General features: G+C 33.7%; 1 protein-coding gene across 1 annotated transcript; it reads right to left on the minus strand.

Annotated features, from left to right (window-relative positions):
* Positions 1-1,057: 1,057 nt before the first annotated feature.
* On the minus strand, positions 1,058-18,159 carry LOC149776559 (sorcin-like). Its single transcript, XM_089941019.1, has 11 exons — positions 18,080-18,159; positions 17,766-17,970; positions 16,209-16,283; positions 13,461-13,536; positions 11,218-11,242; positions 10,284-10,305; positions 9,540-9,690; positions 5,873-6,016; positions 5,394-5,464; positions 4,465-4,516; positions 1,058-2,545 (listed from the first exon to the last, which is right to left on the minus strand). The coding sequence occupies exons 2-10, from the start codon at positions 17,940-17,942 to the stop codon at positions 4,490-4,492; spliced, it is 768 nt and encodes a 255-aa protein (XP_089797145.1). The 5' UTR covers positions 17,943-17,970; positions 18,080-18,159; the 3' UTR covers positions 1,058-2,545; positions 4,465-4,489.
* Between the last annotated feature and the right edge of the window lie 6,878 nt (positions 18,160-25,037).

Consider the following 25,037-nt stretch of genomic DNA (forward strand, 5'->3'; position numbering starts at 1 on the left):
AATCATCTAGTGTGATTATTCTAGCATGAACAGAACTTGATAAATAAACTTAAAATGCAAAATTTAACCAAATTTGGTGATGCATGAAATATGGGTCTTAATGATCTAATCAGTGATACTGGTGTAGTACATACTTATCAAAATGCTTTCCCTCACAAAGTTTCATGATTAAAGTAGAACAGCATGCACAAAGTGTGCAAAAAAGTGCATGAAACTGAATGCACAAAAATGGTATATAATTTCTGCACAAATGTTCTCACTCAAGTTACAGTAGTGTTTCAAAAATCACTCTAGACCAGAAGAAGAGATTTCTTTGATATATGATTACTGTAACTCAATTAAATGATACGGTTTCTTTAATCTAAGGACGCTTTTGAAAAATTTCTAAATTCTTAGTTAATGCTACAGATTTATATTTTTTTGAATCTTATTCCTGGATTTGTTATGCAAATTTATTTCTTATATAACCTATTGGAGTTAGCTATCTTTATTATATTTTTTAAAAAATATTGAGAACATATTTTACATGGAAATTTATTTGTGTTTAATATATATAAAAAGATGTAAGTTTATATTTAAAGCATTAAATAAATAGTAGAAAGGTGACTCATAAAAGTGTGCATCACATCATACTGGAAATGAGAATATGACCCTTTTACATGTTCTATACATTTCCGACACATGTAAACCATCTATGTTGTGAAGAAAGAGTAACGCATATGGTATGTTCCACTTTACACAGCCAATAAACGGTAAGTAGAAGATTATATATCAACAATGGTTTCTTTGGGTTATTATTTTGCTATAATCACTAAAGTCAAGTCAATACTTATCTTTGAGAGGTAATAGTGGATCAATTATTTTGCTATAATCCCACACAGATAGGAGGTAATAATGGGGAGGTAATAATGGGTCAAAATATTTATACTGCCTAATATCTACATGATTCTATTTTTCCAATAATGTGACAGGAAAGTAACAAATTTTAAATTTAAATCAAACAATTTAGACAATAACTATGCATAATCACTGATGTACATGCACAAAAAGCTACTACTGATGAAGACATTTTTTATTGAACAAAACAATCTTCTATCAGAACATATTTTCTTAATTTACTGCTTTGTTGATAAATGACATGAAGTTGTTTACAACAGACAAAGCATTATTTGTGTTAGTTCAATTTTGGTTGTTATTGTTTTACAATGACAGTGACTAAATAATAAATGTTTGCTTATAAAATACAATATAACTAGGAAGAACACAAAAAAGAAAAACAAATTATGAAACAAGTTTAACTAAGTGAGACTTTGATTCATACTACAAAGAATAAGCCAACATATCTTCAGGTGCATTTGCCTCGACAAGTGTTCAAGATTATAATGCAGAATAAAAACAACAAAACAATCTGGAACAAATTAAACTGAGAATATTTTGGAACAAGTGAAATACAGAAAAGAAAGTTTGCATCTGTTTGAATATCTGACTGCTTGAACATGTACTATTTTGTATTATTCTCTCTGCATAAATATCTGACTGTAAAGATGACATGTTTTCATAAACATCTGACTGTAATAATTACATGTTTTTCATAAACATCTGACTGTAATGATGACATGTTTTTCATAAACATCTGACTATAAAGATGGTATGTTTTTCATAAACATCAGACTGTAAAGATGGCATGTTTTTCATAAACATCTGACTAATAATGACATGTTTTTCATAAACATCTGACTGTAATGATGACATGTTTTTCATAAACATGTGACTGTAAAGATGACATGTTTTTCATAAACATCTAACTGTAAAGGTGACATGCTTTTCATAAACATCTGACTGTAAAGATGACATGTTTTTCATAAACATCTGACTGTAATGATGATGTTTTTCATAAACATCATACTGTTATGATGATGTTTCTCATTAACAACTGACTGTAAAGATGGCATCTTTTTCAGAGAATGATTATAAAAAGACAGCAGACGTTTTGAGAAATGTTCATCTACATAAAAAGGAGTCCATTGTGAATTATGTATTAAATACAACACAAGCTTAAGAATGTCATTCCCACATATTTAACTGATATATTTATTGCATCTCTACATTTAAAATAGTATTTTTATGCATGAAGCTACAGATGTAAAATAATGAACATACTGAAATAACCATAAATTTCTAGCCACAATTCTGTTTCATGGAGAATCCATGATCATGAAGATTATTCCACTGTCCGATTCGTAAGTACAATGTGGATGCTATTAAGTGAGTTACAACTTGATAAAATGAACACTCTTTCACGAAACAAGTTTAGTCGAAAAGAATGTTACAAATACAATTTGCCATTGTGGCACTGGATGCTGCAGAGTAGGAATTTAATACTAAAATATATGCATGAATGTTCAAAAGGTATCAATATCTCTGTATGGGTATTTTAATGATCATAGAATATCAAGGTCATTTTCACACAAAATGACTGTAAGACCCAGATCATCAAGGACTTTGCTAGCAGAGTGATGCCACTTCACCTTTTCCATCAAGTTAGCTGTAAAAAAAGAAGGAACTAATTAATTAGTTTCAGTAATTTCTCTTCTGCTTCTAAGTAATTATATTTGTTTACATGTTTGCCTTTTAAATCTATCTGTGCCTGTGGCTGAATGCATGTATTTAAATAAATATGTATGTGTCTAAGTATCCATAAAAGCACTATGCCAGTAACTTTCGTTATTGCTATAAACCACAAATTTAATTTTTCAACATTTTTATCTGATAACAAAGTCCTTTCTACAATCTATGAATTAATTCAAATACCAATAAAAAAGTTATTTTTCACAAATTTCATGGTACATATATATGCATGACATGTATATCAGGGCTTTACAAAACCTCTCTTGTGATTCCCAGGATAATCTCAAATTCAGCTTGTGAGCAAGTAAAAGAAATTAGAGGAGGGGGTGATCAGTTTATAATGCTTTATGTTCTGCAAAGTACATACCCCATAATCTCGCTAAAGTACATATATCAGCACATGTATTCAGTGTTTATGTGCCACATTCTTTTATTACTTAACTAGCCACTTTCTTAAAAAACTGATCCTTTATTTCAACAATATGAAATGTCTGATTCAGTCATTTCCAGCTTTTCATCATAGTCAGTTTTACATTTTCTCATGCAGGCATAATAATGGGAACATTTACTATCTATAGCAAGTTTTGACAAATAAGGAATAAACCATTCATATTTTTTAACTTATCAGTTACGGATTCAACTAAGTCCAAACCTAGCCTCTCTTAGTCTGTGACTTGACAGACTGGAAACAACTGGCTTGTCAAAGGTAGTGTTGATGCACGTGAATAAGTGATAATTTCAAAAAATAAAACTCGTTAGATTTCTTTGACTGGTATGTCTGGAAATAAAAAGTACTCATCTCTAACAATTAACCACCAGGATTTTATTAAAAGCACAATCAATGTAACAAAAATTTTAAACCCACGAGCAGTGTTTACAATCTGTTGTCTGATAATTAATGGAGATTGATTCATGCTTACTGCTTGGCAAAAAATTAAATGGATAAAACATGTTCTCAAATCATTCTCAAAAATTGGCAAGCCACATGGTGACATAATGAAAACTGATAAATTGGATAAAATAAGGAAATAATTCTCTTTTTTCAGAATAAATAAAACATCACATTCTTGCTTTTCTTTTATCGTTGATGTAGCTGAAGAAATGAGTCTACTATCTTATCTAGGAAAAAGAGAAAACGGAAACCTGACAACGTTTCTACAAAACAAATTTAAGGAATGGTCAACCTGTTTCCAAGACAAATAACCAGTATCATGCTACAAACCATGCAAGAAAGTTTCCAATCATTATGGCTTAACGAGTATCCCTGCTACAATATGACTCAGAAAATTATCTTATATTCTGCGGCCACTGCAGAAACTATCCCTAAACTGCTTAGTGCAAAAAAGGGATAGCAAATCCATTTTCCATGGTGACTGAAAATATCAGAAAGACTCTACAAGTCTTTTACCTAGTCATCTCTTTTCTCTCTAACATACAAATCTAGTTATTTCCAAACTCTTTTCTACTGATCAACTTATCTGTCTATAAATATATATGTCTGTCCTACTACATTTGCATTCAAACACTTTCTTGTCTATCTACATGTATTATTTGCACACGTGTTTTCATAACTTTAATTACAGGCATATGGTTTTAGCGGGTATATCCAGATGTATTTCAGCTTGTTGGGAATTGTTTATGAATACGGCAGGATACCTATCACGCAAACCACAAGAAATGTTTGAAGCAATTTCTGTCTTGGAGGCTAAATGATTGCACTACAAAATAATTCTGTATAGATTTCAAGTTGTTTTTATTATTTCTTTTTCACGTACAACTTTAAAATATGACAATAAAGATGCTCTCCCACACAGATGATAAAAGATAAAAGTTCACCTTGTTAATCCTCGCCCTGTCACTTCTACAGACACATAACACACTGCAAAAACTGCCATGAGAAAAAGAATAAACCTTCTAGTATACCAACTACTCAAATTATGAATAACAAATTATAAAGTAATATTAATACAAGTGTCTTCAAATCAAGATTAAAATACCTAACTATGCCTTTTCCTTCCATTTTTATTACTTGCAAGCTTAATTAACACATATATACATGCTTTTAAGTCGAGTCCAACTGCCAACCACAGACTGAATTGTTTTCATACAATGCACCAGCTGATCAGGGTTGATTTTGTTTATTTTACTGATTATTTCTATAAAAAATACATAGACCCACATCTACCAGTGCATTATGCTTTGGCAGATGTGGGTGTGTGCAGTCCGAAGTTGGACTCTACTTAGAAGTGAGTATGGTATATGTTTTTGAAATATGTTTGTATATGCTAGTTGACTTTCCAACATATTTTCAGACCAGTATAAACAATATCATGTCATATTTAGCTTACTTTTGATCACTATACTCAATACACTGCTCTTCATGAGGATTTTGAATCATAACAATAATATACTAAAATGGAGACCAGTCTAATTTGTTCTATTTTATTCAAAATTATCTAACTTATCAAAGTTGCATATATTTTTCCGGACATAGTTCACTGTGATATGTATACCTAACTGCATTATGTAAATTATTTTCTGATGTATGTGCAGACATTAAAATTGTAAAATTAATTCAACCAGAACACCTATATATGTTTCTGATGAAAATCACACTGAATATAACAAGTCAATTAATCATGGATAACGCTGACCCTGTTCCAACTGCAGTATAATGATGAAGACTCACGCACCTTTCCAAATTAAGGAAAATTTTAGTACAGGTACATGTGACTTTTGAATGACTGACTATAAACATTACTTACATCATCATATTGAAAATATGTTGATCCAGTTTCTCTGCCATTAATTTGCCTGTCACGTGCTCTGAACGCATCTGAAAGAATAGTCCAGATAAATTAAAACCAATGATACAAATATACAAATGATACAAATGAATACTAATGAGATTTTAGTAGGGTTCTAAAACAGCTCATTCCGTAATTGCTTCCGAATTTATTTTCACATTACTGTTTGAAGCAATCTCTTCATTCTCTTTTTTTTCGCTTTGATCATGTCATAGCCCATGTTTATTTGACAAAGAATCTATATTTCAGCCATTAGATTCTTTACTAATTTAAACACATTATATCTATACCTTTTACCATGTTATACTAACAGTTGCCACTATGTTCTTGAATTTGTGTGTCTCTGTAAAAGACCTGCATAAACTCTTGGCTTCATGTGCACACTTTGGTACTTTTGCAGTACACAATTTAGGAAATGTATTTTTAGCTAATCTTACCTGTGTATGCTCTCAATCGTACACAGACTGATACAAAGTCATCAAAAGCCAGAAGAGTCTTCTCTGTGTTTGAATACTGATCATACACCACACGTGAGTAACGCTTCAAGAGGGTTGTCATTGTAGCTGGCTGTAGCTGGTACCCTGCATATAAATGTATCAATGTATTTACTCATTATATACTAATAGCTGTTAGCCTGCATACAAATGTATCAATGTATTTATTCATTATATACTAATAGCTGTTAGCCTGCATACAAATGTATCAATGTATTTATTCATTATATACTAATAGCTGTTAGCCTGCATACAAATGTATCAATGTATTTATTCATTATATACTAATAGCTGTTAGCCTGTATATCAATGTATTTATTCGTTATATCCTAATAGCTGTTAGCCTGCATACAAATGTATCAATGTATTTATTTATTATATACTAATAGCTGTTAGCCTGCATACAAATGTGTCAATGTATTTATTAATTATATACTAACAGATGTAAGCCTGCATACAAATGTGTCAATGTATTTATTCCTTAGATACTAATAGCTGTTAGCCTGCATACAAATGTATCAATGTATTTTTTCATTATATATTAATCGCTGTTAGTCTGCATAAGAAATGTATGGATGCATGTATTTATTCATTATATCAGGATTAAAAGTGAAAATATTTTTTTTAAATTGATGGGTTCTTTTAGATTTTTCAAATCAAAGTGTTAAATTTTTTTCAAGACACAAAGTAGTTACAAGATTACCTTGACCTCTTTAGTAACCTAACCATAATCAGTTAATGCCCATAATCCTTTCAGAATTACTTCCGCTCACACAGTTACCTCCACCTCCAACAATCTTCAAACAATGAAACCAGCTGACCCTGCTAAATGGATCAATGGGAAAAATTTGCAACTGCACTGGATGACTTTAATTTGCATAATTTGCATGTATGTGCACTTTTTCTATTGCTAGGCTAGCCTAATGAAAAACCATGTGCAGAAAAGCATTTTTTGTGGGGTCACGGTAGAGCCATCAATCATTTTTCAAATTTACTTTTTTTAAATCAGGATTCATTCAGTTTTTTGAGGTTTTTCTTAAGTCTCTAAGGTCAAAATGAAATTTTAGGTTTCTCAAGGCTTCTTAAATCTGACATGAACCCTGTTATATCATTACATATACCAGCTGGTACCCTGCATAACAAATGTATGGATGTACACATGTATTCATTATATACTCACAGCCAAAGAAATACAGGTTTTACAACAGCAGGACAATACAAATTGTGACACAACACAGATAAGGAATGCTGACAATTTCAACGCAGGTTAATTATGTGCAATCAATTTAGGGGTTTAAAAATCTTTACAAATCCACTTGTCTTAGTCATGCAGGTACTAAAATAATTTAGTTTACTAGCCCAAGCTCTTATACAACCAGCTATTAATGATCTACATTTGATTATAGCAAAGTGTGTTCTCTGGATCATAGTATGTGACCCTTCTAACAGGTTAATTATGTGCAATCAATTTTGAGGTTTAAAAATCTTTAAAAATCCACTTGTCTTAGTCATGCAGGTACTAAAATAATTTAGTTTACTAGCCCAAGCTCTTATAGAACCAGCCATTAATGATCTACATTTGGTTATAGCAAAGTGTGTTCTCTGGATCATATTCTGTGACCCTTCTAAGAGGAGGCATATAACTACAAACTGGGACCAGTCTGTTCCCCCTCTGGTAAGCATTCATCAGTATTGAAGAGTGAGTGCATAACACTTGTATGAGCTTAATCAAAACAAACGTCTAAAAGAAACTATGGCAAGGGTGGGCAAACTACGGCCCGCGGGCCACATGTGACCCACCAAGGGCTTTCATGCGGCCTGCCAAGGGTTTTCATGCAGCCTAGGAACAAGTCATCATTCGCACTGACTCTGTTTATGGTACTCTGTTTATCAAATAAATGTGCTTCTTTTGAAGTTTAAGTTTTCAAATATTAACAACATATTAACAACTGAAAATTAATTAGATGTTATTTAGAAAAAGCTTTTGTTTTTGCTATTTCAAATATTAATTATTTTACTTAATGAGCTATGCGGCCCGCGACAAGGTGTAAATTTGTTTATGCGGCACTTGCACTGGAAAGTTTGCCTACCTCTGAAATATGGACTTACAAATGAGCAAAGTTAGCAATATTCTCAAAAGAACTTATTTTCACTAAAGTGAAACTGTGATTATCCCTGAATAGCCATTTTTGTATTGATCATCAAAGGATTTACAAATTCACATTACTGCTGTAGATTTTCACTAATCATTTTGTGTTGGCAGAGGGAATTTTCAACTCATGCAATTCTATATTGATTAGAATAATGTCTAGATCAGAATTGCATACAAAATTTTAGTATATCAGCAACAGCTTTTTTCACTTCCCCAAAGTGATGATGACCAAAACAATTTAGGGGTTTAAAAATCTTTACAAATTCACTTGTCTTAGTCATGCAGGTACTACAATAATTTAGTTTACTAGCCCAAGCTCTTATACAACCAGCTATTAATGATCTACATTTGATTATAGCAAAGTGTGTTCTCTGGATCATATTCTGTGACCCTTCTAACAGTAGCTGCATATAATTACAAACTGGGACCAGTCTGTTCCCCCTCTGGTAAGCATTCATCAGTAGTGAAGAGTGAGTGCATAACACTTGTAAGAGATTAATCAAAACAAGGTTCTGAATGAAACTATGGACTTACAAATGAGCAAAGTTAGCAATATTCTCAAAAGAACTTCTTTTCACTGAAGTGAAACACTGATCATCCCTGAATAGCCCTTTTTGTCTTGATCATCAAATTATTTGCAAATTCAAATTATTGCTGTAAATTTTCACTGATCAACTCATGCAATTCTATATTAATTAGAATATTGTCTGAATATGCATTGCATACAAAATTTTAGTAAATTGACAGCAGCATTTTTCACTTCCCCAAAATGATGAAGAGCATAACAAAATCATCAACAACCACAGCAACAGCTTGGATGCAAATTGACATGCCATTTATATGCTGATTGGGAAGTTCCATTTCATACCCTCTAATCCTTATCCCGCCAAACCCAAATGATTGGAGGAGGAGGGCAGTGGATCTTTAAAACAAATTCTGGCCCTAAATAACCTTAAAAACATATTCTTGTTCTGATTTTTAGAAAAGATAAAAACATTTTTCATAAATTCCAAGTCTGAAAGAAAATTCTAGACCCACTCCAATTAAATGGTTGCTCCCTTACCATATATATTGCACCTCATCTTTATAATATATCAGGTTTCATAAATTAAACAAAAACACAAAATTTCACTTAAATCATAATCTGTGTACATCATAACCTTTTGATGCCCTCACTGGCAAAGTAAGGAAAGAACCTGAATGCTTGTCTTGCATGCAATCATTAAGATATGGACAAGTATACAGTTGAGTTTGGTAAATTCAAACTCAATGTTTTATAAGATACTGTAACGATCTGACATAATGTGTAACAACACCTCAAGCGATTTTTTCCACATATGTAAGGTAATGATGACTAGGATGGTTATGCTGATGGTAGATGGCAGAAGTAGTAGCAGAAAAACTAAAAATGGTAGTGGCAAAATGATACAACAACCCTGTAAGATGTAAATAACCTACCAAACAATTTCCCTATGATGTTGACCAGTTCATGAGCTTCTATAAATCCAGACCTGTTGGCATCATATTGCATAAAAACGTTGAACCAACAGACGAGACATCTCTGAAGTTCCAAGAACTCAGGCCATTGCATGAAGCCATCTCTTGAACGCTGTATCTTGGTCAAGGTCATATAATACACTCTCAAGATCACTAAATACATTCTATTCTCAACACCAGTACTCGCATCACTGGTTCTGGAGTTGTAGTCATTGTATGCAGTCTCAAGTTTATTTACCGCATTCTGAAGATCATGGAGTCTTTTTCCATACAGTTCCATTCATTACTGGCTTTCTGAATGATGTCCATATGATAAATACAACCTTCAAAGAAACTGTCCAATAAATGTATTTTATGCTGTTTTTTGTTACTGTGTTTGTAAATAAATGCATTATAAAAGTCATACCTGAGACTAATCACTGCTTTGTCAATCTACATATTTTGGATTGCCTGATTAACTCATCTATTGTCAAGGTTATTCATTCCTATGGCACATTCAAGCTACAATCAAAGTTAATGCCTCTTTCAATTGACTGTTTTTGCTTCTACAGTATTTCAAAAACTTTATGAATAGTCTACAAAGGCATCTTCTTTCATGCAAACAAATTGTGATAAACAATGACATTGAAACACAAACAGAAATGCAATGATATAAAGAAACAGAAGAGCTGTAACAATTTGTGCATACTGGTCATAAAAGGATACATCCAACATGGCTATCATAATGCTGAAAAAATAAGGAAAGAACAAATTATTTCATCATTTATATTTTGTCCAAATCACAATCCCCTGCAAACTCGAGTCAAATAAGTCCATTATTTACTCCAGCATGTAGTAAGAGGTAAGTAAATAGAAACAAGAAAAACCATTACATACAAGCAGGGTCTAGCAAATTTTCTGTTAGCTGTTTTACCTGCAGGGTGCATGTAAGTAACTTCGAATTTTTGCTTGTCCTGTATTAGTATCACTCATTCTACATTGTATATCAGGCATGTGCAAGTTCCTCCACAGTGCAGGCCAGATAGCGATTTTTAAAGTCGCACCCAATGATGTAATTAAGCAGACAAATCTGCTGGATTCAGCTAGCGAATTTGCACATGACATAATCAGAAAAGCATCTTAAAAAGAGGACATCACTCATAAATATAAGCAGACAAGTGAAATTTTCAAGTCATGACAAGCATTCCAGAACAAAGTCAAGTTGAAACAAATAAAAAAGACACATATAATGTCGCCAATAAGAGTGGATTGGAATGGAATATGGGCTATTAAATATAATAAAGCTTTTCAAACTTTTACAGATTGAAATAGACATTCTTGAAGATGCCTTTTGAACAGCTTGGGTTTTCTCTGTGGTGTAAGAAACAAAACAAATAACAGCTTTTTAACATGTGCAACTGATCATGAAGGGCAGTAGTTGAAGGAGGAAAAGATGAAAGAGTAAAATGATTTTTCTGGAGCAAAAAAAAAATATATATATGTATATATATAACAAATCAAGTATATATTTTCCCAATGATATTTGGTGAATATAGAAAACTTTTTAAATCTGAAAAAGATTTATGTAACACATTATCTTACTTGAACAGAAACTCACCAGCAACTAAAATGTATCAAGTTAACAGATAAGAATAATTACCTGCACATTTCTCTGCTCCAGTTAACTGAAATGGAATAAATTATAGGAAGTGAAAACTTTTATCTATGAAGAAAACAGTAGTCAGATACTGACTGGACCTCAAGCAAACACTTTCACTCTTATTCAACAAATTTTGCACCAACATTAGATAAATAAACTAAACTAACCATACCGGTATGCAAGTCATTTGTTCCAGCAAGATTGATTGGTGTAAGATCATGTGAACGCCATTCAGCATTAGGCCACGATGTATTCATATATTTTATCAAATGAGTTTTAAAAAGCTCATAACATTGTAAATTAAATAGTTCAATGATTTTTGTACTTAATGAATATGATAACAAGTATGAGCTAAGAAATATACTACTACCTATGAATTATGGCTGATTAAAATTTGTTTCAGCCACCTATATCCTTGACAACTGGTTTTAGAAAATTCATTTGTCTCACTTACATTTTCACTTGTCCCAAATTTCAATCTCTTGCCTTGCTTTGATGAGACACATTTTAATCCAAATTAAAAACAAAATAAATAACGTACAAACTATTTTTTTCTTCAAAGGGCTTGATTTTTAAAGGTTTTTTTAAAATCATCAATGTATCTTACATAGATCATTTCTTGCTCCAGTAAGGTAGTATCAGAAATGCAATCAACAAGCATGGAAAGGAATTTAAAAGAATTCAGACCTTCCCCAAGTTCTCTCAAAAATTTGACAAAGCAAAGTCTCTTGCCCCGATTCTGTACTTTAGCACTCTTCATTTCCTGGAGCACACACATTAATTCCATATTATACATTTTTTCATACTGGACTAAGGTGTTCAGTAATGGAATTGGCAAATGTGGGGCCCCAATTTGGATCATTTCGGCAGGGCCCCCTGGAATTACATGTGGGGACCTCTGTGCGCATAGCATTTGGAAATAAACTTTTAAACAAGTTTTATATGATATTAAACTTAAAATTTTCTTCCAGCACTTTAAAATTACTTTCTCTCTGTAGATATATTTTTAAAAATTACTAATACATGGGTCCCCTGAGAGCACGGAAATCAGACCAATCTGCCCTAGGCCAGCCCTGAAGGTGATGGCTGTGTTAAACAGATGTCTCAATTTTTAGGATTTTATTCTAATTAAGTTTCAAAATGGCCTTTCTTAATAGGGTGTTAGCAACTCTAACTTCGGAGATTTTCTACACATGCTAGCTAGCTAATGTCATGCTTATACTGTTCTGCACCAGTTTTAAGAGGTCCAAACTGTTGTGAGACTTGGCTGATTAAATTCTGATAATACACTAGTTCAAATTCCAACATGTCTCAGTTTGGGACATTGTTTGCAATAACTGCAAAGCAAACTTCTTTCCAAGTCAATGAATTCAAGCCATGGATAATTATCAATCGAATATTGATGAAAATACATTTGTGCCATGTGTTATATTTGATATTTATGGCTGGTAGAATCTGATCTATGTCTCTTTGGAAAATTTCTTATCTCAGACCCTGTGGCAGCCTTACATATTATCCCTCCATTTTCACATACATTTCTTTCTCTAGATCATCTGTATGATGTTCTTTATGAGAATAGCGTTGTAACCTCATTTTATTAAAATTGCAAAGATTAACTCAATTGACAGCTACTTCTATAAAGTGATAGTATCATACATTTTGTCATTTAAACAGACCACTCCCTTAGTATAAAATGATAACTGTTACACATCACCTACATCATTAAAAAGTACAAAAAAAATGAATTTCCAGTTGGCTGACTTTCTGTTTCTTAATGCCATCCATAACAATTTTTCCCCCAAGGTAATAAAAATTAGAACACAAATGAGCCTATTAAATATGAATAATGTTTAAAAACAAAATGATGTGCTGACCCTGATATTAAAACCAGTGCAGCAGGAAACATCTTTTTCTTTTGCCTAATTTCATTGCTTTGACTTGTTGTTAGTGACATTAAAGGGCTAATTAATTATGCCACATTTGTGAAGTATTTTGATAATATGGCTAATGATTTGGTTGCTGTGCCCAATGTGCACCCAAGCAGTAATAGAACTTGCACACATGCAACAGTTTTCATTGACAACCTGCTGCAGCATTCACAGGATATGAATATATGTAGGGTAGATTAGAGCATTCATTATGCCTAGAGGACCATACTAGTGCCTTGAAATTTTACTTGTCAAACTTTGAAAATGAGAGAGAGAGAGAGAGAGATAGAGAGGGAGGGAGAAAGAGAGACTTACTTCTGTAGTAATTTCTGATACTGTGTGTATTGTTCATGACATTCATTAGATCTTCTGCTTGCAAAGCCTGTCGAGCCTGAAGGAGAAAAGCATATATTCCAACCCTAGTTTTAGTTCTGCACACAATTATGAAAGGTCATCTAGTACAATTTTTGTTAAGATTTTCATTTATAACATAAAAATGGATGTGTGTATTGCTGTACAATAGTTCAAAAGTTAAGGAATGGTTAAAGATCGACTCATGTTTTTATATGTGGCATGATTTTTAAAAGTCAGTACATTTTAGAAGAGATTTTGATGTTTCTGGTTCAAGAAAAAATTTATCAGTCAAGCTGAAGTACTAGTGTTCAGAATAATATATATTTCATGATTAGGCCAAACAAAACAATATCTGTGTTTCCAGTTGCACTGGTTTTAAAATTAGGTAGGCAGTTCAGGGTTTCTTTTCTCAAACATTCTATATATTTAATGATTTTTTTAAAACCAGGAAGAAAAACTGCTATGGTCAGCAATCAGAAACAGGAACAATCAGCCAACTGGAAACACATTTTTTAGTTGCTAACAGTTGTTGTTGTGGTTGTTGTGGGGTTTAACGCCATTTTTCAGCACGATAGGCTATACATGGCGGCCAGTATTAATGGTGGAGGAAGAACCCGGAAAACCCCGGAAAGAACCACCGACCCACGAGAAGCTACTGGCAGGCTTTCTCACATGCCCACATTTGCTGAATCTTAGACTCGAACCGCCGCAGACAGAGGTGAGATGGCAGTGATCCGTAACGAAGAGCGCTTTAGACCACTCGGCCACTCGGGGCCCCAGTTGCTAACAGATCAAACTGATTGACAAATATCTGCTATTTTTATCAATCCGACGTTCTAACTATCTTCAATCAACTTTAAGTGAGAAACAATGTCAATGAAGCAGACCCGAATTCTGATCTAAATTGATTACATATTACAATTCATTATATTCAACAGGAAATCAATGCACTGAATTGAGAGACACTAGTCCACTGCTCACAAGATGATGGTGATAATAATGATGGTTACTGTATTTACCATATATATTGGGACATGATAAAAATATTTTTTCCTGTCCTAGAATTTGAATGGTGAATTTTTTTCTCACCATGATCATATGTCCCAAGACTTAAGAAATGAAATAAATTGAGTTTAATTTGCACACACACACCCATATATATTGCAAGCTATAAAAAAAAAAGAGATAAATAAAACCCTTATTTGCTAATAAAATGAAAGAAACTAACCTTGTACTATTATAATTTGTTCAGTTTTTGCTCTTTATAAGCAATAACCTAAAGGCAAAAATGTATCCACAAACTCCATATATGTAGCAGATGCATCCATAGTGTGTTTCGCTTTTGTCAGTTAACTAACGGCTGGTTAATGATGTGAATATATGGAGGAACAAATCGTGTTTGGTTGTCCTCAAAGGTTTGAATGTTAGCAGACTAAAAACTGGATCCAGCAAAATCAGAGAGAGAGAGAGAGAGAGAGAGAGAGGGTGTCTTTTACCTCAGGTACAGTCTAATATTTTAAACTATAAATGAAGTTTTAGTGCATTTTCTGACATGTAATTTTCAAATGAATTAGAAGGTATCCGATAACTTATTATGAGAAAAAAGGGTCCAAAAACATATAATGCACAAAATATTCTTTAAAAATAGTTAATTGTGTCCCACAAATATGGTAAATAAGGTATGCAGTGGATACATACAACGATGATTATGATGATGATGATGATGACTGTTATAAATCCTCAATAATAATAATAATAACAGCATGGATTTATTTTGTTCGAAGTAATAACATGTCTTTATCACTAGTCACTATGAACTTTTAATATCATTCTGTGACTGCTACATGAGATGTCAAGATGAATAAAATGAAGCTTTCTTTTTAGGACAGCAAGTCACACATTTTTAAGGACCATACTTTATGACTCCTCTGATTAAATCAAATAGTTGTCAATCTGAATATCATACAGAAAGCTACAGCTTTGCCTAACTTAGAGAAATTTGAATTTTGTCCAAAATAAAGGCTACAAGACTAAAATCCTGGACCTAAAAGAGTAGATCTGTGTTTGTATAAGACAGTGCAGACAATGTGTTGAAGAATTCTGTTTTCCAAGTCAAATATTCTATTATTTGGATGTACATCTGCTCTTTGAACTATAAAGGTAAAATGGTATATTAAGTGTTACTGGCTGAAGAACTGCTCAAAATATGCTATAATTGCCAGGGACTATTTTTAAGATGCAACAAATGGATTATGCAGTATCTGAGTCAGAATGAACAAAAATATTGTTTCCTTCTTTCTCTACTATTTCCATTAAACTATAAACTTTGTGATACACAGAATCTCAAATGGGTAATGATTTAATACTGAATTTATGACACTCCTCTAACAATACCCAGCTTCTGCAAACTCATGTCATAAATTTAATATTAAATTGTCATCCATTTGAGATCCTATATTTATTTACCCACTTCAAATAATTTTTGCTTAAATGTGCCTATGAAGGCTTTTGTCAAAAAAAGTAAAACATGTGCAAGTAATTAAATCACAGACACAAGAACCTACAGTAATAAGATATTGGAACCCAATCACGGTATCTAAATATCAGACTGACATGATTTGGATTCAAAGTTCTGAGAGACAGACATAATTATTATTTATTGTTATTAATTATTATTATTATTATTAAATGTTATGGACACAAGCTTACCGCTGTTGCTGGACTTCTGCTTGCTTCCATCAGGAAAACTTGTTGCAGCTCATCTTGTGTACCAAACTGATAAGCCTGTGTGGGAAATGTAACAAAACTTATGAAATGTTTCTCAAATCATGATTATTATTATTTGTTATCATTATTTTTATTATGATTATTTTTGTGCCTGAAAAAGCGTACAGTAAATGCGACAGTCTACTCTACATTGACACTGTTGGGCAGGTAAGGGTCTAATTTGCTTTAGTCATAATATATTTACTCAAATACATTTTTCGCTGCCTTAAGTATACCATAACAATCAAGTACACCATAGTTGGGTTTAAAAACGCTTTGTCTCCTATTTCAGTTGGGTGAAGAGCAGTGGCATCCAAGGAATGCAGAAGTCTGATGAATTAAATTTTCTTTATTGCAATGAATATGGCTAATCACACTGCAGACATATTTGTTTCACTAAAAAATATCCACAAGTTGCTAGACTTCATCATTCCTCAGCTACCATCACTTTCCAATAAAAAGAAATGGCAGACATTAGTTTTTAAAACCTTGCCAAGGTACTGTGCATGGATAAACTTCAAGAAGGAAAGCAGTATCGGAATTAGCACAATACAACTACAACTTTTACGATATAACCTAAGCAACAATGTCAATATGGGCTGTCATTTATTTAAAAGTTTGACCTCCAATTATGAGGTTGACTGACCTTGCAACAAGCAATGCAGCACCAATTGTTCAGGCAGTAAGATGTGGTCCCCCCTTTCCCATCATGCATATCTGGGATGTGGTCTTGCACTGTGGGACTAGCATGTAGTTGTGTCTGATTCTGATATGGGAGAGAGGAATAAAACAATTAATTTCCTCTTCACTTTCAAGGGATGCAAGACTGAGAGTAAAATATCTCCTTTGTATCAGAAATGGAGAATCAGACTGAGTACAAAACAAACCTTGGTTTAAAAACTGATGTCAAATTAAAAATGTCAGAGACTCTGATGCACAAATGAAGATAATGGGAAACACTGGATATGATAATGTGGTTCTACACGCTTTGCACATCCGAGGAAAGAGAGAGCATACAGTAAACATTGTGACTCGTTTTGGCATATGAGCAGAATAAAGCAATCAATTCCATCTTCAGCAGTTCCAGAGTAACTCTCCTTCATGTGCATGCATATAGTAAATATGTACTTTTCCCCGATTATGGCATATGAGAGAGGGAATGAATAAAACAATTCGCTCTTCACTTTACAATGGTTATTGGGCAATTGTTCCTTATGTGTGTTTGTGAGAGTAAGAAAAAGACTCCGGTTCTACATTTTTGTGGTTTTCAAGAGAAAAAGAGGCTTATAGCATACAGTAAATAACGCATGTGGTTTTGGCTGCTTTTTTCTTATGTGAGAGCGGGAGGGTATAAAGATATCAAATAATTCCATCTTCAGTGGTTACTGGATAGTTTTCGCACTCGTGTGTGTGTGTGGCGGGGGGGGGGGGGCGGTGTGATGTGGTTCTGTGTAATTATGACATCTGAACAGAGACAGCATACAGTAAATGTAGCCATACCTGCCATGCATTGCACTCAAATACGTTGTTCTGAAAGTAGCCACCATAGCTGCCATAGTGTTGGCTCGGGCCTTGTTGGTAACCGTAATGTGCGTATTGCCCTCCCAATCCCATTCCCATGTTCATGCCCATGGCTCCCTGATGCTGCTGTTGCTGCATGTTGTATGGGTTCAACATCTTGGAAAATGTTGGTACTTTGACGGCCCTTCAAATGAAATAAACGAAATGCTTGAAAAAAGTAGCCTTAGACCAGTCGTGTCTAATCTTCCGGTATTATTATTTACAACATGACGTCAAATCTGTTAGTTACTAACTTAGTTACTTAGCGGGAGGTACTCGTAGTCTCGTTCAACCAGATGCTCGCATGCTAGCCGGAAATCTCCGCGGTGACTACGGTCACAATATCCAGGTGCGGAGCATCATGGGAGGCTAGTGTTCCAGGCTAAAGTCACAATTATTTCAGGTTACACTCTACAGTTTTGTATTTTGCATATTAGAATTTTAAAGCAAATGAATGTCCCCAGGTGTCCTCAGTGATTATATTGGTTATCTAAAAAAACACCTTGTATATCTTAGGTATTGTGCAAAGTACCTTAAGTCCCTTTTTGTCGTGTATGATTGATTGGTGTAATATGGGTTATAGAGTCTTCAACTTGGCCTTACTCCAGATGTGTATCTTTCACAAAACTGCCAGCTCCATTTGGTCACTTCCTGAACATCAGAGGTAAATTGTGTTTTTTTAAAATCCGATAACATTTTTTTTACATTATATATATTTAGTAATTCATCCATTGCACTTTCAGAGCTGGTATTGTATACATGGGCAAAATTCATTTTCCTTATTTTAATAGGTAATTCAGGCTGATTTTGTTAGCACAAGGGAGAAATCATTTCAGTTAGCAGTGTGCTTAGATCCTGTACAATTTCCATAAGTACAATATCCAAAGTAGCATAGAGGTATGCCAACATTCTCTCCATTGTGCATGTTTCAAATGCAAACAACTTCACCTTAGGGGACGTCCATTAATTATGTCAACAATTTTTAGGCAATTTTTTACCCCCTCCCCCCCCCCCGTCAACAACTGTCAAACTTTCAGTGACCCCCCAATAAAATTTTACCCCACCCCACCCCACCCCCCTACAAACTAACAATATTTTATACGGCTGGCTTTTATGCTAAAAACAGAATTATGAAAATTAAAAGGTCTACAAATAAATTTTAATACATTTTTTAACTTGTTTAACAGATTTCAAATTGACTATAACACTTTGAATTCATGAAAAAATCGAGAGTTTATATTCTAGCTTCTATCATCTTCCCATGGGGAAGCCAAATGTACCTCAATAGCTCATGGACTTCAATATCTATATATACCATCTATACATATAACATAGATGCTATTTAATAGAAGTCCATGGATAGCTATACTATTTAGATGTCTATGGCTCAGTGCAGTCTTTGAATTTAGTAACAGCTTTCCTTAAAAATCTGTCTACAGTCTACAATGTACATTGAATAAAAACAAAATATGATGATGCAAGACTATGACTTCCTTGGCAAGAGCTCAACCGGTTTAGGATTAAACTGGTGGGCTGATGACGGGCGAGCGAGTGTGTGCCATTCCAACACACCAACTAATTTCCTATTTTTTTCTATTTATTAAATTTATTGTAAAAAATTAATATTGTTGACGTTAATTTATCTTGAACTCCCCCCCCCCATGTCAACAATTGTCAAACTTCTTCAAACCCTCCCCCCCCCCCATTTTGTTGACATAATTAATGGACGACCCCTTACCTACGTCACGCTCTCAAAAGTACATAATAACTGGCGAGGGCCCTCTCAATGCATAGAAACACCGAATCGCCGGAACAGAGATACGCCGAAATGCACATATACAGTTTATCGTGTACCACAATGTATCATTGTTTTTGTATTTATAATTCGTAACTTTCATAATTTAATTCTAGTTATATAATACAGCAAATGGATTAAGAACTGTAATGAACAGAACTTTAAGAAATGAATCAGGAAATGATTATCATCCTTATGTTGTGACAATCTCTTAAATGAAAGTTCAAAATATTCTAAACCCAATCAAAATGCAGCCAACATATTGCGATAATGATATGTTTGTATTTTCAGTTGGAACTTACGTACTTTTTCCTTGAAAATAGTGTCCTATGGATACGAAAGTTATTTGATGTTGTTTTTAATATATTAGTTATAGTGTTCTGTATATCTGTATTGTGTACTTGACTTTTGTCCATGATTGAGGGTTACGGATAGAGTTTTTGCATACGTGACTTTTGTTGTTATTGTAAGTAGTAAACAAGATCTTTACTAAAATTTGAGTTCATGGTCTAACCTTGTTTGCGAGTTAGTGGCATTTTCCATTAGAATTTCAGAATATTCTATTGCGTCTTAGATCAACTGAAATTTGTATATAGTGGGGAACTGATAAACAAATAATTCATTCATGTTTTAAGATCAGTCTGTGGAATCATTTACAGTTGCGTTAAGACAATTTGAGATGAATCGAGATTTGTCACTGGAATTACAAAGAACTCGTTGACTTCTGGAACAACACATTATTTTGGGATTAATGTGAACTTGTTCAAAGACATTCTAGGTTGCATTAGTGTGACACATCAGGACATTTAAGACTATTGGTACATCATAACGTTCAAGACAATTGTCATTCATTCGGAACATTCTATATTTTTGGACTTGTGATATAACATTAAAAGTATTTGGGATTTAATGCCCACTACTGTAAGTAGCTATTAAATTTTCACTTTGTAACTTAGAGTAATAAATTATTTATTTGCTTTTACTAAACTTGTTCATTCTGCTTCTTTTCGATACACAGTTTAAGAGCTATGCTCGTAACATTAGTAATAAATAATTAGTATAAAATTTTGGCTTGGTGACTGGCATTAGTCCCACTGTTTGTATCTTGTTTCAGGTTAAAAAATGTGATTGTTTTGTATAATGTTATTGAAAATTCAAAGATACAAAGACATGATTTCTGATACTGAATAAGATCTTTTTATCATAATAAAGTATATTTGATTATTTTAGGTTTTGCGGATTGTTCTTTTAGCAGCACGCGCCCCTTCAGCTATTTGAGTAACAAACGACTGTCATAAATCCGAAACTCCTGTGCCATGCGTGTACTGACTTGCTGTAAACAACCATCCGTTAACAGACATCAGACAGGACTATCACGAATCTGATAGGACCGGACTCCATACTTAACAAGAGCGACTTTGAGAGTTACTGTCATCTATTCCATCGTCATTTGAAGATGGAATTAGTAGCCACAGACTAGTCCAATAAATCAACCCCCCAAATCATAACGGCCACATTTCCAGTATCTACGCATGTTTTATCTTCCAGACATCTTCGCGAAAACATTAAGAAAACTTAAGTACGACGCTGCAGAAAAAAGAACAGGAATCTTAGTTTGAACAAAATGATTAATACTGTGGACGTGGACGTAGACGAAACTTTTTTTTTTTTTTTTTTGAGAAATGCGATGGCTTTGAGTTTTTCTGTGGAGAAGTTTCGTCAAAATGTATTGACTATTTTGAGTCCATACTGAAAAGTTAGTTGCTGACTAAGGTAAGCGGATCGGTTAAAGGACTTAACAACAAAATGGCGAACAACAACTGTGAGTTAGCTGACCACGTTTTAAAGCAAATCGTGGAATATAAACCAAAGCCTTTGGCAGAGTTTGTAGGCTCTTTTAAATGACTTGGTGAACGGACTGCTTAAAAACTTGAGAGTGCATTCTTAGAGACTGGTGAATACGGACAGTAACATCCAGAGACAACTTTAAATTTCGAAGACGAAATGTGTGACACAAACAAAAGAGCAAAGACAGTACAAAAGATTTAGATTTTCGAAGCTTCATTCTGAAAGACAGTAAATGCATGACATCAACAGATGAACAGACATCATGGCACTGAGGATACACGGAAAGAAATCAGGACAAAGATGAAGGAAAATAAACTAACGGACAGTGACAAGCCAAAAAAAAATGATGAAATATAAGCAGCATAATTTTAGATTTTATTGTAAAGAATATAATCTATATTTATAAATTATTCAATCTAGTTCTGAATATATTTTATGAGTTAAAGTGATCAGATTTGATTCTCCCACCAGTTAAAATGTAAGGTTCAGTACAAAAGACAAGAAATAAAACACAGAAAAGGTTGTTTAATGTCTCAAGACCTCTAATTAGGGAAGATTAGAGTATGGTCTTCTTTGTTGAAAGTATATAGTGTGTAACTGACTGTGGCAAGCTAATATGATTATTTTTTTCCTCCATCTAATGCCCCGTAGCCTATTAATCTAGATCTTTTGCCTTTACCGATCACTGCCATTTCACCTCAGTCCGCGTGTGTTTGAGTCTCCGGATGGGCCAATATGAAGATGTTAGAAAGCTTGCCAATATCTTCCGAATGGTCAGTGGTTTCCTGTGTTCTTCCTCCACCAGTTATTCTGGCCGCCATGTGTAGCCTATCTTGCGCTGGAAAATGGCATTAAACCCAAAACAAAAACAACAACATCCCTATCTAATGAATACAGTAAAGCCTTATTTATATGTAACCTCCGTCATTTATACCACCTACAGCAAATGTAATTAACTTTTTTCTTCTTTGTTTTCATTTCTCCTTTCATATACTTCGTGATTCACTTATCTGTCATTCTACGTTCCTCTGTTCCTTTGTTCATTCATTCGTTCATATTTAATTTTTACTCATTCAGTCTGCTACAATGTCGACTTGTTCATTCAGATATTTGTGGAGTCTTTTCTGAAAATAATATTCATTTCAAGAATGACTGCTGAAATCACAATATAATTAATTAGATCGATAATGGCAATCTAATTTAGAATAATTCAGAAAAATAATGTCAGTAAAGCCATCACACATATATTGATAAATAAATGGATACCTCTCTCTCTCTCTCTCACACACACACACACGTATGTATGTATGTATGTATGTATGTATGTATGTATGTATGTATGTATGTATGTGTTTTTCTGACGATGGATGACTTTTTGGCATTGTAAAGACTTCATAGAAGTTTGCCTGTTTTGTTTTTCTTTCACTAAATGAGAATCACTTTTCACAATTTAAGACTTGTCTACTAGGAACTTAATACTATTCCAGAAATTAGTTTGACCTTGACTGTTCACTTGTAAACACTTAAGGCTGACCTAGTTCCCGACCTTAATTCAAAATTAGTAACAGCCACGTCAACAGGTTCTTTTTTTAATTTATTTTTTGTTGTTGGAATAATAAGGGTGAGATCAAGGCTGTATTGGATACGTGACCCTAAACTTGTAAATAGTCTTAGTGAAGTTGTTGTTGTTGTTGTAGGCTTTAACGCCATTTTTCAGCACACGATAGGCTATACATGGCGGCCAGTATTAATGGTGGAGGAAGAACCCGGGAAGAACCACCAACCCACGAGAAGCTACTGGAAGGCTTTCTCATATACCCACATTAGCCGAATCCGATACTCGAACCCAAGCAGGCAGAGGTGAGATGGCAGTGATCAGTAACGGAGAGCGCTTTAGACCACTCGGCCACTCGGGGCCGCAACCTTAGTGAAGTAAACAACTTATTTTTATTTTTATTCTTAGAGTAAAATGATTAGTTTTTGTCGGGCCATGTTGAGAGTACGTGATGTAAACATGATCACGTGACCCTCATACGGGTACCTATTCTGCGTCTCAAAATTACTGTATAACCATTGTTTTAGAGAAATAATCTCAGTCTGGGCTTAAAACACTTGATGTCAAGTTGTTTTGTTCTATTGTAGCCAGTTTTCGAGCTATATGTTAATTTTTCTTCAGATTCTTTGGATTCTAAAAGATTAATTCGTTTCTCTGGAAATATTTGTGTGCTCATACAGAATTCTTGAACAAAGACATTTCTTAAAAAAATTTATTCGGATTTCCAACACCAGAGTGTTATTTCTATAAGGAACTGTAGACAACAATACTGTACAGGATACAGCATACGTCATCGCCTTTCATCTTTGATTATTCTTCTGGACTCGAACTTGAATTCATTACAACATTAGATTATTAGGACATATGAATGGGGCGCTCGTCCTCGGATGATTTTTAATTTTGACTAAAATATTTCAGAAAACTTCTTTTTTTCTGAAATCTGAATTTCTCTAGTTTTTGAAATCCTTAGTGAAATCGACAAGCTTTTTCTAAAAGGTCATCATAAGTGGACACCTTTCGACCTTGTCCAACCCAGGACCAATTAGACCTTTTCAGAAAAGAAGAATTAATTCAACTTGCCAGAAAATATTATCTTTCTGAGGTAAAGGCTTCCTTAACGAAGCAAGAAATACAAAATATTGTGGTCCAGTATTTGGTAGAAAAGAATGATTTGGATAAAAGTGCTTTGGTTTCGATCAGTAAGTCTGTATCAGACTCTGACATAAAAGTAAAGGAATTAGAATTAAAATACAAGCCGGAAATGGAGTTGAGGAAGCTGGAACTTGAGAAAAATAAAGAAGAAAAACATGCATTTACAAGCGGACGAAAAAGAGAAAGGAAGACAAATGCAGTTACAAAAAGAACAAATGTATTTTCAAGCGGAAGTAAAGGAGAAAGACAAATCAAGTTACAATAAAAACAGATGCAGTTACAAGAAAAACAGATGCAAATGCAGTTACAAGAAAACAAAAAGATAAGGAAGAAAGAAAGAGAGAAAGAGAGGGAATATTAATGTAGAATGAAAGAAATGGAACTGGCATGTGAAAAGTACATTCATACTTCAAATTCAAATTTAAGTTTTGATCTTGCAAAATATATTAGGTTAGTGTCCCCCTTTCAGAAAAAAAGAAGTAGACAAATATTTTACTAGTTTTGAAAAAGATGCTGAAAATCTGAAATGGCCAAGGGAGATTGGACTCGATTATTACGATGTGTACTCACTGGTAAGGCTAGTGATATTTACAATTCACTATCAGTTCACCAAAGTGGTGACTATAATGCGGTTAAGGAATGTATCTTAAGGGGTCATGGGTTAGTCCCTGAAGCTTATCGGCAAAGATTCAGAAAATATAGAAAAGAAGCTGGACAAACTCGACTTTGCTAGAGAAAAAGAGCAGTTATTTGATAGATGGTGCTTAGCCAAGAAAGTTGAACGAGATTATGAAAGTCTCAAACAACTTGTGTTACTTCAAGAGTTCAAAAACTGTGTCCATAGTGACATTAAGTCTTACAC

The sequence above is a fragment of the Sinohyriopsis cumingii genome, chromosome 18 (assembly GCF_028554795.1).
Source record: "Sinohyriopsis cumingii isolate HCF-2022 chromosome 18, ASM2855479v2, whole genome shotgun sequence".
In the NCBI taxonomy this organism is placed as follows: Eukaryota; Metazoa; Mollusca; class Bivalvia; order Unionida; family Unionidae; genus Sinohyriopsis; species Sinohyriopsis cumingii.

Bases quoted from the DNA above. Each gene is read 5' to 3' on its own strand.
- LOC149776559 (XM_089941019.1), bottom strand. From the start codon at position 17,942: ATGTTGAACCCATACAACATGCAGCAACAGCAGCATCAGGGAGCCATG. The intron at 5,465-5,872 runs GTAAGATTAGCT...CTATTCTTTCAG, and splicing joins ACGATTGAGAGCATACACAG to ATGCGTTCAGAGCACGTGAC. The intron at 4,517-5,393 runs GTAAGTAATGTT...TTCTCATGGCAG, and splicing joins CATATTTTCAATATGATGAT to TTTTTGCAGTGTGTTATGTG.